The sequence below is a fragment of the Phacochoerus africanus genome, chromosome 15, assembly GCF_016906955.1.
Source record: "Phacochoerus africanus isolate WHEZ1 chromosome 15, ROS_Pafr_v1, whole genome shotgun sequence".
Classification (NCBI taxonomy): Eukaryota; Metazoa; Chordata; class Mammalia; order Artiodactyla; family Suidae; genus Phacochoerus; species Phacochoerus africanus.
The window spans coordinates 16501935-16515825 of record NC_062558.1 but is presented as its reverse complement, the minus strand read 5'-3'; the positions used below and the strand labels follow the sequence as shown (position 1 = coordinate 16515825).

The 13891-nt window shown below is 51.5% G+C and overlaps 1 protein-coding gene and 1 long non-coding RNA gene across 2 annotated transcripts in view; one reads left to right on the top strand and one right to left on the bottom strand.

The window, feature by feature from the left end:
- Positions 1-3298: 3298 nt before the first annotated feature.
- Positions 3299-6307, bottom strand: HAND2 (heart and neural crest derivatives expressed 2). Its single transcript, XM_047760254.1, has 2 exons — positions 5171-6307; positions 3299-3797 (listed from the first exon to the last, which is right to left on the bottom strand). The coding sequence occupies exons 1-2, from the start codon at positions 5723-5725 to the stop codon at positions 3699-3701; spliced, it is 654 nt and encodes a 217-aa protein (XP_047616210.1). The 5' UTR covers positions 5726-6307; the 3' UTR covers positions 3299-3698.
- A 710-nt stretch (positions 6308-7017) lies between these two features.
- The window catches only part of LOC125115766 (uncharacterized), a 55220-nt gene continuing 48346 nt past the window's right edge, over positions 7018-13891 (top strand). The window contains exons 1-2 of the long non-coding RNA XR_007132167.1: positions 7018-7252; positions 7349-7462. This is a non-coding gene — a long non-coding RNA (uncharacterized LOC125115766). The remainder of the gene's footprint in view (positions 7253-7348; positions 7463-13891) is intronic.

Here is a 13891-nt window from a genome sequence, read left to right as displayed (position 1 = left end):
ACACTCATTTTCCCTGGGTCCAGAGGCTGTCCTCCCTGGTGCCACCGCTGCACCACCACACTTCGGGGACAACTGGGCAGCCTGGTCCTGCCACACCAGAGGAGGAGAGCCTAGGTGGGAGGTCACCTTTCCTAGGACTTATTGACTAACCAACTCAGAGACTGGACCTTCCCCTCGAGCTCCCCCCACTCCCCAGCGTGTGGCCCGAGTTTAGAAGGCAAGAACTCCAAGTGATCTTGTTATCGTCTCTGCATCTTGACCTGGAAAAAAACCAAAAAACAAACAAACAAACAAAAACCCTGAAAGCCCCAAGGTCAGTGTCCTCGCTGGGGGTGAAAAGTCCAGGAAAATTGTGACTGGGAGTAGGGAGTATGGTCAGGTCCCATTGTTTTCCATATTACTTCCCAGGAAGTTGAGAATGAATGCACACAGGCACATATGCACACGCACACACACGCGGTGGCCGATGCTCCAGGGTTATCAGGCGCTGGGCCTGCGCAGCGGTCTGGGGCCTGGCCCTGACAACCAGATCTACCATCAATTTACCTTCTGCCGCCCCAGCTTCCCATTTAGCTTTTAACGTCAAATCCTGCATTTTTGTCGGCTCCGGCCTGTCTAGAGAGCTTGTGATTTCGCTGCAGGAGTGATTGCTTTTAACAAAATGGCAGCAACCACATTATCCGAGCAATTAAAACAGAGGCCTTTTAGCCAGTCCCACAAGGCAGGATCTTGGAGACTTTTTTTTTTTTTTTTAAAGCAAAGAAGAAAAGGAGTTAAAAGAAAGAAATGTGCAGAAGAGAAAAGCCCGGAAACGTAGAAGAAACGCCTGCCTAGCCGACAACTCAGTGCCCTGGGTCTCTACAACACCAGGCACAAGGTTGTGGGGCTGAGAGCTTGGGTGCGCAAGGATGTGGGGACAGCTGGAGTGACTGACAATCTGGGGTGTCTTTCGGAATGAAGTGTCTGGTCAATTAGCACTCGGGGTCTCGGTTCCCTGGGGTGTCGAGTCTGCTGGATGTCTGGTCCATCCGGGTGGCTGGCGGGTTGGAACGTCCAGGTGGTGGAGGCGTTGGGGCCTGGTACAGCTGAGCCCGAGGAAGCGGCATGGTGCCCAGGACGGGAGGCCGGCAGCGCCAGGCCCAGACTAGACAAAGAGGGCGCGTTTCTGGAGCATGGTTTTAAAAGTATGTGTAGCAGCCAGTGGCCTCGTAGCAATGGTGTTGCCAGGGTCTTCTGGTCCCCTTCGGCTGGTGTTTAACAAACCAGAAAAAGTGTTAAACCAGCAGAAATGCGTTAAGGCCCAGATGGCGAGGAAGACCAGCCACCCAACGCCAGCACAGGAGCAAATGCACGTGAAGATAAGTCTTCCGTCGTTCCTGTTTTGAAAACCTCAATGCCTCCACAACCACTCACTTCACTACTTCGGTAAACTCCTTCCCTCCACCCCTAGGGTCTGGCATCTTTCTCCTGAATGGATTAAAGTAAAGACGCCAAAGGCGGCTACAGGCAGGAGAGGGAGGGAGCTGCTAGGTCAAACAGACAGGGATCCCGAGAGTAATAGAAAATCAGGGCGCCTCCCTCCGCCCCCCAGCACTATAAACAAAGGCAAGTGTCTGTAAACACAGCCCCGCGCCCACCACGTCGGCCCAGCGCCGGCTGACCCGAGGGGAGAAAGTTCAGATCGCTTTGGCCGAGTTGTTCTAACCCCGCGCCCTCGCGTTGTCAGCCGCCCGCAGAAGAACCCCGCAGCGCCCTTCTCTCGCCTCCCGCCTGGCACTTGCGAATTCGCGGGCTGCGGGCTCACAGCGGGCTCCCGCGGGCGGGAGTGGGACCCCTGGGATGGCGGGGGAGGGTCTTCGCCCGAGACCGACGTTCAAGCATCACCCTGAGAGGATGGGTTCCAAGGTGGAAACCCTCTGGCAAGGCTCCCTAACCCCAGATTTGTACGGGCGGCATTTTGTGAAAACGCTTTTTAAAACGTTTCGCCGCCTTTCTTCCCTCCCACCTCCGCACCCCCAATCCCTCCCTCTGCTCCCCCTCCCCGGCCTGCCGACTCCTTTAGGGCACTTGAGTTTCTCCGGTTCCTAGAGAAGTGATTCCGCTCTGGCAGAGCCCATGGGCCAAGGAGGCCTGGGGGACTTCCTTCCAGGACATGCGGGAATTTCTGGAGCCCGAACCTCCGACGGGCGGAGTCCTGGCGGCTGGCAGCGGTGGAGGGAGCCCCGGGCTAGGCCTGCCTGGGGCGGGGGAGACTTCAGACACTGCACAGTTAATACTGAGTTCCCTATAGCTCCTTGTAAATCTAGCCTCTCCTTCACCCCCCCCCCCCCTTTAAATCTTGGGTCGAGTTCGCGATTTCTTACTTGAGGTAGAATTCCTTGTTAGCTAATCACCGACTTTTTTCCGAAGGCCCTCCTCCTCTCTGCTCAGATGAGCCCCCCAGCAAAAACCTCTTTTCCTTTCTCCTTGCCTTTTGTCCTCTTGGAGGAAAGTCCTATATTTTTAATTAAAAAACTCTAGCCTAGTTTCTGCAGCTACAGTAATGTCTAGGTTCCTCCCCTAAACTCCTCTACTGGAAAACAGAAACAAAAAACAAAAGTCTCCTTGAAAAAAAAAAAAAAAAACCAAAGCCCCCACGGAATGACATCTGATAGATTTCAGGAAAATGAGGACACCTTTCCACCTTCTGAGAGAAGTGCCCAGGCCTTGGTCTGGCCCAGACCACCCTACAGCCCACACAGTGCTCTCCTGGGGCCCAAGGCAGAGGGAAGGAGGCCGAGTTCTGTAGAGCCCAGGCCCTTAGCAGAGTTTTCATCAAGGACACTCTTCTCCTTAAGGGGTCTTCTCACCCTGTGAGGTGAGGCGCTCATGTGATGAACCACTAACTATCAAATAAAGTTAGAGGCAATCATGATAATTTAGTTTACTTCTGAATATTTTAAATATAATGAAAACAAGTATAACAGTTTTGTTTTCAGAACTCTTTTGAGGTATCAACCATTAAAAGATTGGGGTTTTGTAAAAAAAAAAAAACACACAGTGGTTTATTGATTACTTACAACGTTTACACCTTCAATATTAATTAAATTCCACTTAGTTTTAGAGGACGGAAGTGCACAAAACAAGGAGCTGTTGGAAACATCTTCAAATAGGGAACCACACAGATGAAATGGCAGCACTAGATACCGACCCCAACGGAAATGTTAGCGGCCCCGTTTTCTGCTTTGAAATAAAACTTTATAATCCCCAGGAATATTTATATCCAAAGGCCAGGTATTAAAGATACACTTCACAAATACACTATTATCAGCTGTCTTTATCTGTAAGGGGCTGGATAGGTGGGGAGGGAGCAACGCTGGTGTCTACACAGCCAGGAGGAAACATTCACAAACAGAGAATCTACAAGACGACGACGGGATCCCTTACCACGCGGGAGTGTCCTCTTCATATTAAAATATGGAATGCTTTTCTTCAAATATCCACTTTTTTGGAGGGGGTGGTGGGGAGCGGATGCCTCAAAGGGGGGCAAAGAGAGGGAGGCACATTGCACATAAATAAACCGGATGATCCAAATGCAGGAAGTCCTCAGAGCGGAGTGCGCAGAGCTCGCCCGGAGTCCTGGGTCTGCATCCGGCTCCAGGGCCTGGCTCGCGCTCTCCTCCTCCTCTTCCTCCTCCTCCTCCTCCTCCTTCTCCACCTCACTGCTTGAGCTCCAGGGCCCAGACATGCTGCGGCCAGCCCGTCCGGCCTTTGGTTTTCTTGTCGTTGCTGCTCACTGTGCTTTTCAAGATTTCGTTCTGGGCAGAAGAGAGGCCAGGGGGAGAAAAGTAGAAAGAGAAAATTAAAAGGGAGAACCTGGTTCCACACCACCCCCGTGCTTTCCTGACCAGAAGAGACTGAGAGAGTTAGCAAGGGATGCTGGGTGTGATGGTTTCTAGTCCCAGCCCCTGCAGAAGAGCTATGAAGGCTTGCTCTGCCCTTGCTACCGCCCAGGCCTCCGCAAGCCTGCAGCGCTCAACTCCCGGATCGGCAAGTTTATAAACAACCACCCGTTTTCAAGTCGTTTATGGAGGAACTGGGGGCCTTCTCTTTAACTCCAGATGTAGGGTTGCGAGCGGGGGGGGGTTGGCGCTAAATCTGGTTTCCCTGTTTCAATCGCAGTCCCAGATCTGCGCTCTAGGGAAGATGGGCCAAGTGCCTCTGCCTGGGCCTGTCTGCCGGCGGCTTGGCCTCCGGCTCGGCTCTCCTCCAAGGCCTCCAAAATCCCTGGTTACCCCGGATCACTCGACTATGCAGCAACTAAAACGCCACAGGCCCCAAGAAGGAAAACTTGACAAATGGGATTATTTTGCAGGCCCTTCATGGGAAGAGCCCTGCTCTAAACACCACTACCCTATGGGCACCTGGTAGGTGCTTGAGAAAACTAATTTTCAGTTATAATTTTTCATTTTTGTTAACGATAAAATGACAGTGGTAATATTTACCATTTGTCTTAAAATGTACAGGCTCATGCAAACAAAACAAGAAATGCCCATTTAAGTACAGTCGTCTGGGAAGTTACATTTTATCTTCACTGCCAGAGAGAAACGAGATGCATTTTGAAGTTAAAAGTACATATTTTATGTTAACCTTTATGTAACTGGGCATAGTAATTAGAACAACCACAAAACTCTCTTAGAATCAGTGGCAGCCTCGATCTTAAAAGGGGACAATGCGATCAACAGTGAAATCATTGGAATCAAGCGCTTCTAAACAACTTATTTTATAACTATCTGAAAGTAAGATCGGATTGGAGGCCAAATGAAGGCTCTAAAGGACAGAAAATGAGGGGTCCGGGCCAGTGCGATCAGAAGATCAATCCGGAACCTGAGTCCTGCCCCAAGGGCCCGGGGGAGCGGGGTGCAGGGGGGTTGGGGGGAGGGGAAGAGCAGCAATGACCTGGAGGGAAGATCACCCACACGAAGCATCCCTCTTAACCTCCTCCGCGTGCTGACACCCTCCCCCACCTCCTCTGCTTCTTCGGGAAACCATCTCGACCACAACCTGGTGCAAACAACCTTGTCTCAGGATGCAGCCAGAGAGCGCGGTGTGCCATTGCTCAGGCCAAAGGGAAAGAGACCGGGATTCTCGGTCCCCCACATCCCACCGCCCGCCGTCCCCTGGTACTGACCAGCTCCTTCTTCCTTTTCTCTTCTTTCACATCTGTCTTCTTGATTTCCGCCTTAAAGGCCTCCGCCTCGCCGTTCTGGTCGTCCTTGGCCAGCAGGTCCATGAGGTAGGCGATGTAGCTGGTGGCCAGGCGCAGCGTCTTGATCTTGGAGAGTTTGGTGTCGGCGGGCACATTGGGGATACACTCGCGCAGCTCGGCGAAGGCGCTGTTGATGCTCTGAGTCCTGCGCCGCTCCTTGCGGTTGGCTGTGCCCCGGCGCTTCACCGGGCGCGGCCCCCCCAGGCCCGGGGGCCCGGCGCCCGGCGGCACCCCCCCGTAATGGGAGTGGTCCAGGCTGGCGGCACCGCTGGCGTACTCCGGACTGTAGGACAGGGCCATGCTGTAGTCGGGGGGCGACATCTCGGGGTGGCCGATGAGCCAGCCGTGGAAGTAGGGGTTCTCCTCGTGGCTGCAGCGGCTGGCGGCCGCGGCGGCCGCGGCGGCCGCGGCCGCGGCGAACGGATAGCCCTCATGGTGCACCACCGGGTGGTGAGGGAAGCCCCCAACCAGACTCATTTCGCCCTCCGCGCCCCAGCGTGCGCGCAGCCCCGCCGCGCCCCCAGCCCGGGCCCCCGCTTCGGCGCTCGGCGTCCTCCCCCACCCCCCACCCCCCAGCCCCCCGGTGCCCGGGCCGGCCCCGCAGCCGCAGAGGGGGCTGCTGCAGCCCGGGCCCCGGCCACCCGCCTGGCCCGCGGGGCCCGCCTCAGCAGCGCCGCGGCCGCCGGCTCCCCATAGGGCGCGGCGAGCTGGTCCCGGCACCGTGCGCCCCTGGCCGCCGCCGCCTCCGGTTCCCGCCTTGTTCCACGGCCCGCGCGCGGGGTCCTGCTTCCCGGGCTGCTGCGGGCAGGCACAGTCCTCTCGTGCTCATGCAAAGGCGTCCCGGCTCCCGCGGGGCTGCTCGGCCGAGTCGCCGGGCTCCGCGCCCCGGCCGCGCTCCTGGCGCCGCGGCTCCTCCGAATCCCGGGAAGAGTCCGAGCCGCGGCTGGAGGAGCCGGCCCGGCTCTGCGGGGAGGCGGCGGGGTCGACCGCTCACTGTGAAGCTACCTCCATGCGACCCTCCCCTTCCCGCCCCTTCCCCTCCCCCAACCAGCCTGATCTGGGTTCTTGGGCGCTTATTGTTTTAATGAAATTTTTGGTTGTTGTTGTTTTGGTCCTGGAATGTGACTTTAGCAGCGAGTAACGTGTTCCGCTCTCCTCTCGTGCTCCCTCGGAGGGTTTTCAGAGAGGTCGCAGTGCATCCATTTTCTCAGAGCCTCTCCTTTCGGGGGAAGGATCTGAGCCCTGCAGGCGCCCTGGAGCGCGAAGGCGGCGGCTGGGGCTTGGAGGGCTGTTGCGCAGCGGCCGTGGGGGCTCCCGGGTGACGGCGGCGGCGGCTGTTCTCCGGAACTGGACGCCGTGAGGGGAGCAAGCGGATTTTCCCAGCAAGATCTCCATGTACAGCTACATCTTTTGGGCCGCTCGGGTTAATATATGTCGTCAGAGGCTCCTCACGCCAATCCCGGGGCGGCGGGGGCGGCGCCTCGCGCTCTCCGCAATAAAACTTTTTGATGTTCTCGTTGCTAATTGCCGAGGTCCTCTTCCAGGATTGGCTGCCCCTTCATAACCATAAGATAATTAAAACGAGGGGGGGGGCAGGGTTAAAAAAAAAACTTTTTTATCAGCCAGAGGTTAATGCAAGTGTTTAACAGATGCTTCACTATTAAAATATTTTCCCCTAAGTCTCAAATATTGAAGAATCTCAAATCAGGTACAGTATCACTCCGCTTTCCTTACTGGTTTGAAGGGGTGTGGGGAAAGAAGGCAGATATTGCTTTTCGAAGTGTTCTGTAGGTAACCTAGGCAAGAAAACCAGCAGGCAGCGGGCGCAGTGGGAGCAGAGGCGGCGGGCGGCTGCGCCCCCACAAAGGCGCGTCTCTGGCCGAGGCTGGCGGCGGGGCGCCGCGGGCAAAGCTGAGGCTTTGACCTGGGCGCAGGCTGGAAACGCCCGCCTCATCGTCGCTGGATATACCCACCACGTTACCCAGGCTGGGGCCATCTGGGCAGGTGGTGATATTGTGGCTGTTTTTGGAGATCGTGGCTGAGACCCCGGGACTAACGGTCAACGCCAGTTGTAAATGCTCTTATTTCCATGTTCTTCAGGGACACCAGCCTCGGCGAAGACCTTGGGCGACTTCAAAGCGCAGGCACCTCGATTCCCCGAATCTATGTTGTGTGGCGGGTATCGGTGTTCCCCTGGTTTAACTAGCCTGTTTGGTAAGTAACTGAATATTTTTTACAGCGTGTTCAGAGCTTATTTTCCAGTTTTTATGAACAAACATATAAATATATCTCTGCATTCCTGCCTCTCCCATAAAAGCGGGCATCTGTGGAAAGCAGGTTTAGTTATCGGAGGGGAACCATTAAACACCAGTTTAAGAGGCAGGCCGGGAGGACGGCTCGTGGATGTTTAGACTGCTGGCCTTCGTGATCTTGAACGCATTATAACGGAAAATGGATCTCTACTTGTAAGTCACCCGGCCGCAGGGCACCGGGGCCGCGGCGCCCGAGTGGCTGTGGCCTGAGCTCCTAGAGAAAGCTTGCAAGAGGTAGGGGTGGGGCGTGGGGGTGGCCGGTGTCAGGAGCTTGAAATGATCCCCAAGGCTTGGCTAGAAGCCCTGAGGGGAGGCCGCTGTGAAGCTGAGGATTCTGCCGGATGGGTCTGTGTGGAAAAGAGTGTCCCACGCGGAGTGCGCCAAAGACTGGGATGGTCGGGGGGCGGCAGGGGACTCCTCGCTGGGCCTGGCCTGGGATGCCCAGGGGAGACCAACTCCTCCGCCTTGGGGGTCCATTCAGGAAGGCAGGCGGAGTCAGGGCCCAGGCAGCAGAGACGCAAAGGGTGTCCCATTCCAAGGATTCGATGAGGGAGGGTCTTTTCCTTGCCTGCTGTGTGCTTTTTTTTTTTTCTTTCCCCTGGGGGTAGGGTTTGGGAGTGGAAGGCAAGGTCAGCATGAATAGAGAGTGGGGTTGGGAGGGTAACCCAACTTCTGTGCTGTCAGGGACTCTGGTGGCTGCCAGCCACTAACCCCAAAGCCCCGGGTAGCAGCGGTGAGAACGTGGTTTGGTTTTAGGTGGCTGGGCTTCAAGGAGAGGAAAGGGAACTCAGGCAGAGTGGCAGTATCCCAGGCTGGGAACTCCTGAGGGCCCATTCTGTCCCTGCAGCAAAGGGTCAGTGTTCCCTGTGCCCCCAGCAGAGAACAGAGGTGGGAAGTAGGTGAAACCAGATTTGTTGGTAAGTGCCTTTTGGGCTCAGAACAAAATAGCCATCTAGAGCTTCAAACACCCACCTTGGGTAGGTCTACAGTTTTGAGCACAAGGAGAGTCTATTAAAGACCTTGTTCTTCAAGGAAAAAATATAGGTAGTGTGGTCAGGGTTGTGTTTACATGTTCGCTGGGGAGGCAGGCATGTGTAAATACTGGTAGTTCAATCCTCTGACATTTGATACATTAAAAAAATTTGTTTATAAAAACACATCTAGGCCTTGGGAGCAGACAGATAAAATAAGATGGTTGCACCCTGTCTGGGAACAGATAAAAATGCTGGAACAGTAGTTGTAGGCTGCTTTCAGAACAGAGAGGGGTTAGAGAATCTAAAGGAGGATGAAGAGACCAGGCAGAGGGATGAGCCAAGGACCCAATGCTGTGTCCACTAGAGGCTAGTGGCCTCAAAGTCCCCAGAACATGCTACTTTTCACCTTTCTCATGCTATTTTAATTGAAACAAACAAACAAAATGGATGAACCACTTCATGGTCCCCAAGAACCTGGAAGTGATAAAATAGATGGACAACAAGGGACAGAAAAAAGTTGTAAAAGATACTAATCTGAACATAGGTGCTCACTGGCCGTGTCATCACCAGTTAATTAATGTGATCCAAGGGTTCAGGGCTTCCTGAATCTCAGAAAGCCACAATGCAGAGGCCACAACCCTCAAGTGGTGGTTTGGGGTGTAGGGGACAAATGGGAGAACTCCAGGGTCCTTAACCATCTGATTTCCAGTCTGAATGCACAACCAAATAGTCCACTCTTTTCATGCAGTGCCCTCTTTGGGACGTTTTGCTCCAGGTCTAGTGGGAGGCTGGATTAGTTTGCTGCTTTGGAAAACTGTGAGGCAAAGATGCCACCTCAGGTTTGCCTCCAGCCTAGGTGGCCTGGGCCTTGTGGGGAGCTCGGTGGAGGTGATTGTGGTGGAGGTAATGTTAGTGGTGGTGATGGTGGGGAAGTGGGGAAAAAAAAGGAGGAAGGTGAAGCTCCTAGCTTAGCCGTCAGCCTGGGGACCCCATCCCGGGCTGTACTAGTGTGGCGTCTAGTGTGCTACTCTCCAAAGGATACAGGGTCCGATACTTCAGGGGCTGAGCAGCTGCAAAGTTGCTGGCTGGGGTGCCCTCAAGATGAATTCTGCCAGGCAAGGGCATGCTAAGTGCTTCCCCTTTTCTGAGGCCCAGCTGCAATCAGTCTTACCTGGGTGGGGAGATGGCTTTCTGGGACAAGGGGGCAGTCCTGATTTGGGGGACTATCTGACATCCTTGAAGCTATTGATGTGTTCCCCCAACACCGCCCCCACCACCCTGTGCTGCCCATTACATCTGCCTTCAGCTAAGCAGACAGAACTGGGGTCAAACATTTATTTTGGGCTCATGTCTCTTGTCTCTTTTCCTTCCTTCCCACCCCTTCCCCTGGAAAAGACTCCAAGAGCCCCGAGAGGCTGCACATTCCCTTGCAGACATTCTGGTTTTGTGAGATAGTACTTTTAAAATCAATCTGTTTTAAACTAAACATTTTCTTAAAAACTTCAGTCTGTTTTTAGGGAAAATACAGATCTTTTCGAGGTATTTATTATTTCAAAGGCAAGGGCAGTTTGTATCTTGTGTTTTGCTCATGAGAACTCAAAATAAACTGGACCTGAAAAGAACCAGGCCAGAGGGCCATAAACACACATTTTATGTTTACAGGAATTATGGCTCAATTCCCTTCAGTTTTTCAAATCTCGTTTTACCTCATTTCCCTAACCAACATAGCAGAAGTGACTCTGAGCATTTCTTTGAATACCTATGATGCTCGTATATAAGGTGGCCCCCAGAACCTGCTAAGAACCCCAGAGAGAACATCAAACCCAGAAGGTGGCAGAAAAAGCAATGTGTTCTTGCAGATGCCACTCTAGCCTCACCTGCTACAAGAATGGTGCTTCTTGTGACACCCTGATCGCTTTGCCTTTCTGTCTGTCTTAGGGTAGGATTGAGTTGAGCTGTTGTACGTGCTAGCCATTTAGCCCAAGAAACTTTAGGTCATCTAGAACAGTGGCGGCAAGAGTCTCCATTCTAACTGGGATTCTGTGGTCCCTCCCTTTCTGGTTTAAACTTTTGGGATATAGTGGTCTTCAGACCTGGCAAATGACAGTGGCTCCAGCAATACGATGGTGCTCCAAGTACACATCTATAAAGCAGAATCAAGTTTGATTGGACTCATCCTGTCTGTCTGAGAAATGAAGGGCAGAAAGAGCTGCCCTTGGCTCTTAGGAGGTTTCGTTTCTTCTGAGCATTTTCTTTTTTGATTTTGGAAGGGGGTGGGGTATTTTGTAAGGGAGCCAGCTTGCCTCCTCTTTCCCATCTGAGCAGATCCGTGCAGACAGGGCAGGGAGGAGTTGATCCAGTTGCAGCGGTGACTATGGAGGGCCTGATTGTTCCATGTTGATTAGGAAACATTCAAGTCAATGGAGAAAATTAGAACTTGCTGGGTGCTTGTAAATCCATTCCCCCCCAATTGGCCATTCTCTCTCTCTTTCTTCCCCCCTCACTCTCTACCCTCCTTCCCTCCCTACCTCCCCCCTTCTCTCCAACACTCTCTTCAATTTGCCTTCCAGCAAAACCTGCATTTACAAGGTTTTTGGTGTCATAGAACCTGAAAGTGTTGAAGAATAAGACACTGGTTCAGCCTTAAGTAAAGCCCTTTAAGAAAAATATTTTAAAACTGAAACATAATTGATGTATTACACTAGGTACAATAATTAAAGTGTACAATGTGTAAGACAAATCTTAATGTCACTATTATAGGTAGTGAGAATTTGCATTTTCTCCAAAGAATCAATGACTAGGTCTTCACATTAACTGGCAAATGTGCTGCTGTTCTGGAGGTTCTTTATTGACTGGGGAGAACTAGATTCATTGCCAGGTATCCACATTTGTGTGTAAAGCTAAAATACTTACCCAGACTGAAGGGAACAAAAGATAATGCATGCAAAGGCAGCATGAAGCATACATGGGATGAGTTATTCATGTAATTATGCTGGGCCTAAGAGGGACAGTAAATTCAATCTTTGCTATTTTGCAGTAAAATATAGATGGAGTTTAGGGCAAAAGCTGCGCAAGAAAATACACTCCATAGGATTTATGTTAACTAATCATTCACATTCTTGTTTCAATCTAATTACCTGCACACGCTTGCAATATTTTCTTCCAAGCCTGGAGGAAAGCATTCAACATTCAGATGAGGAAGAAATTGTGATTTTGAAAACACACTCCAAGGAAATGGTAGGTAATAGACATCAACTGGTCTGCAATACAGTCTGAGGTTCAGAATAAAATAAAAGCAAATAGCAGCTTAAAATGTGGGGCTGTGGACAAACCACTCATCCACAGACCCTCGTGACTGAAGGGTCTGTTTGTGGCTTGAGGCCCCAGTGCATTCTCAGTTCTAACTGCAGTGTGGCTTGCACTCTGGGAAGTCATGTTCTGAAGCCTCCTTTGCAAATTCACAGAGATAGATTTCTCTATCCCTGGCAGTTTCTTCCAAACTCTTTCTCTTTTCTTCCAGGGCCTTTGCTTCTAGACAAGGTCTCATCGAGATGGTTAGGTTTCAGGTTAACAAAAAGAAACCATTTTATTGTTGATATTAATGGCAAACCTCGATTTTTACAAGGCTTGTGTTTAGCAGATCAAAAGCAGCTTGGCTTGATTTCTCAATATTCTCTAGAGCTTAGACAATTAACTGCAATTTTGATCCTAATGAAACAACAGAAAAGTTAGTTATAGAAACATTGAAGTTAATCTTTCAGCAGAGATTTTTTTTTTTTTTATAACCTGGGTACAGCATGTCAGAATGTAATGCATTTGTCCACTGAACCTGAGCTGAGTTTTGAAGGAAACCTCCTTAAGAAAATGTGTGGGCAGTGTCTTCATTTGCAACACCACGAGCCTCAACAGCCCTGCATTCCATGCTAGCCTTTCTGGATCCGGCAGACTGAGGTCTCCCTGGTAATTTGGGTACACCAAGTCTCCAGTTAATGACAGATAATCAGCCTTTGGGTCATTCGGTCATTCTCTTATTACAAACCCCTCCTGCTCTCTCTGATCTCCTTTCAAACTAAATTTCACACAAACAAATAAAGCAAGACAGGGACAAGTTCTTAAAAAAAGGGGGGGGTGTAGAAATATTAGAAACTCCTGATGCAGAATGCTACACAGAGAAAGGCAAGCTATAAGAGGATAGGAAAGAACATCTTATCCAAATGAACATGTTGTGTACAAAACATTAAAGGAAAAGGCTCTGGTTTCTGTTAAAGTGACAGAAAATTAAAATAAAAATAATTGCAGGCAGAAAAGTTGTAACATAAACAGAGAAGGCAGGATGCTGGCTGGGAACTCGCAGCACCAGGAGGCGAATTTGTTGTTACAGATTCTATATCTTCAGCGTGATTGGAGAGGCATGACTTTATTCCAACTTCCAGAAGAGAACGCATTTTCTTTGTAATACTTGTGCGAATGCCCACCGAAGTTAACACAGGCCAAAACCTTGAGGAACAAAAAATGGAACTGCATTCTGCTTGCAAAGCATCCAACTCCAAACTGAAGAATTGGTTGCGTACAGAAAAAGCAGAATTCCATTCAGAACACACTGACAGGCTCCACTAGACCCGTGGGGCTGATGCTCTTTTGTTTTGCCGACAGAAGGCGCAGATCCTTCTTGGGGAAGTCTCACTGAAACCAGGTCTCCCTGCTCTCCCAGGGGCTTCAGTTTTCCCAGTCTGCCTCTGCTTGTGACTCCAGAAAGACAAACTTCCGATTGGCCAAGGTACATCTCTGAGTAGATCTCTCTGGGGAAAGCCTGGTAATATGTGACTCTAATAGGAACCCCGGTGAGAGTGCCCTGTACCATTTTCCTGCCCCTGCCTGCCCTTTAACAGTCCCTTTTGGCCCAAGTCCAGGGCCCCTGCAGGGTCAAAGTCCAGCCGCTGGTATCTTCCGCAATCCTAGGCTTCTAATCCTAAAAGACACTGGAACTTTGGCTCACAACTTGATCAACTCACATTCTCCAAGTTAGAGGGGCAGCTTGAAGATCAGCAGATGGCCAAAGTCTGACCCCTTGATTGTCCCCTGTTGTGGGTCTGGCACCCCTCGACTTGCTAGTGGGTTTGGCAAACAACATGCCTCTCTCCTTTGTTAGAGAATCCACACTTCTTGGTTTCCACTGGGCCCAATGTAAATGTCATCTCCTCCAGGAAGCATTTCCAGGTATGACTTCTCTTCTTTCTGCTCCCCAAATGAAGTCTCCCTTTTTCTGAACTCCCGTTGGTGCTCCCTCATCTTCTCTCTGGTAGATCCCTGGGCACATGTCTTTCCCCTCCTGTGACTGTGGGTTCCCTGAGAGCCCA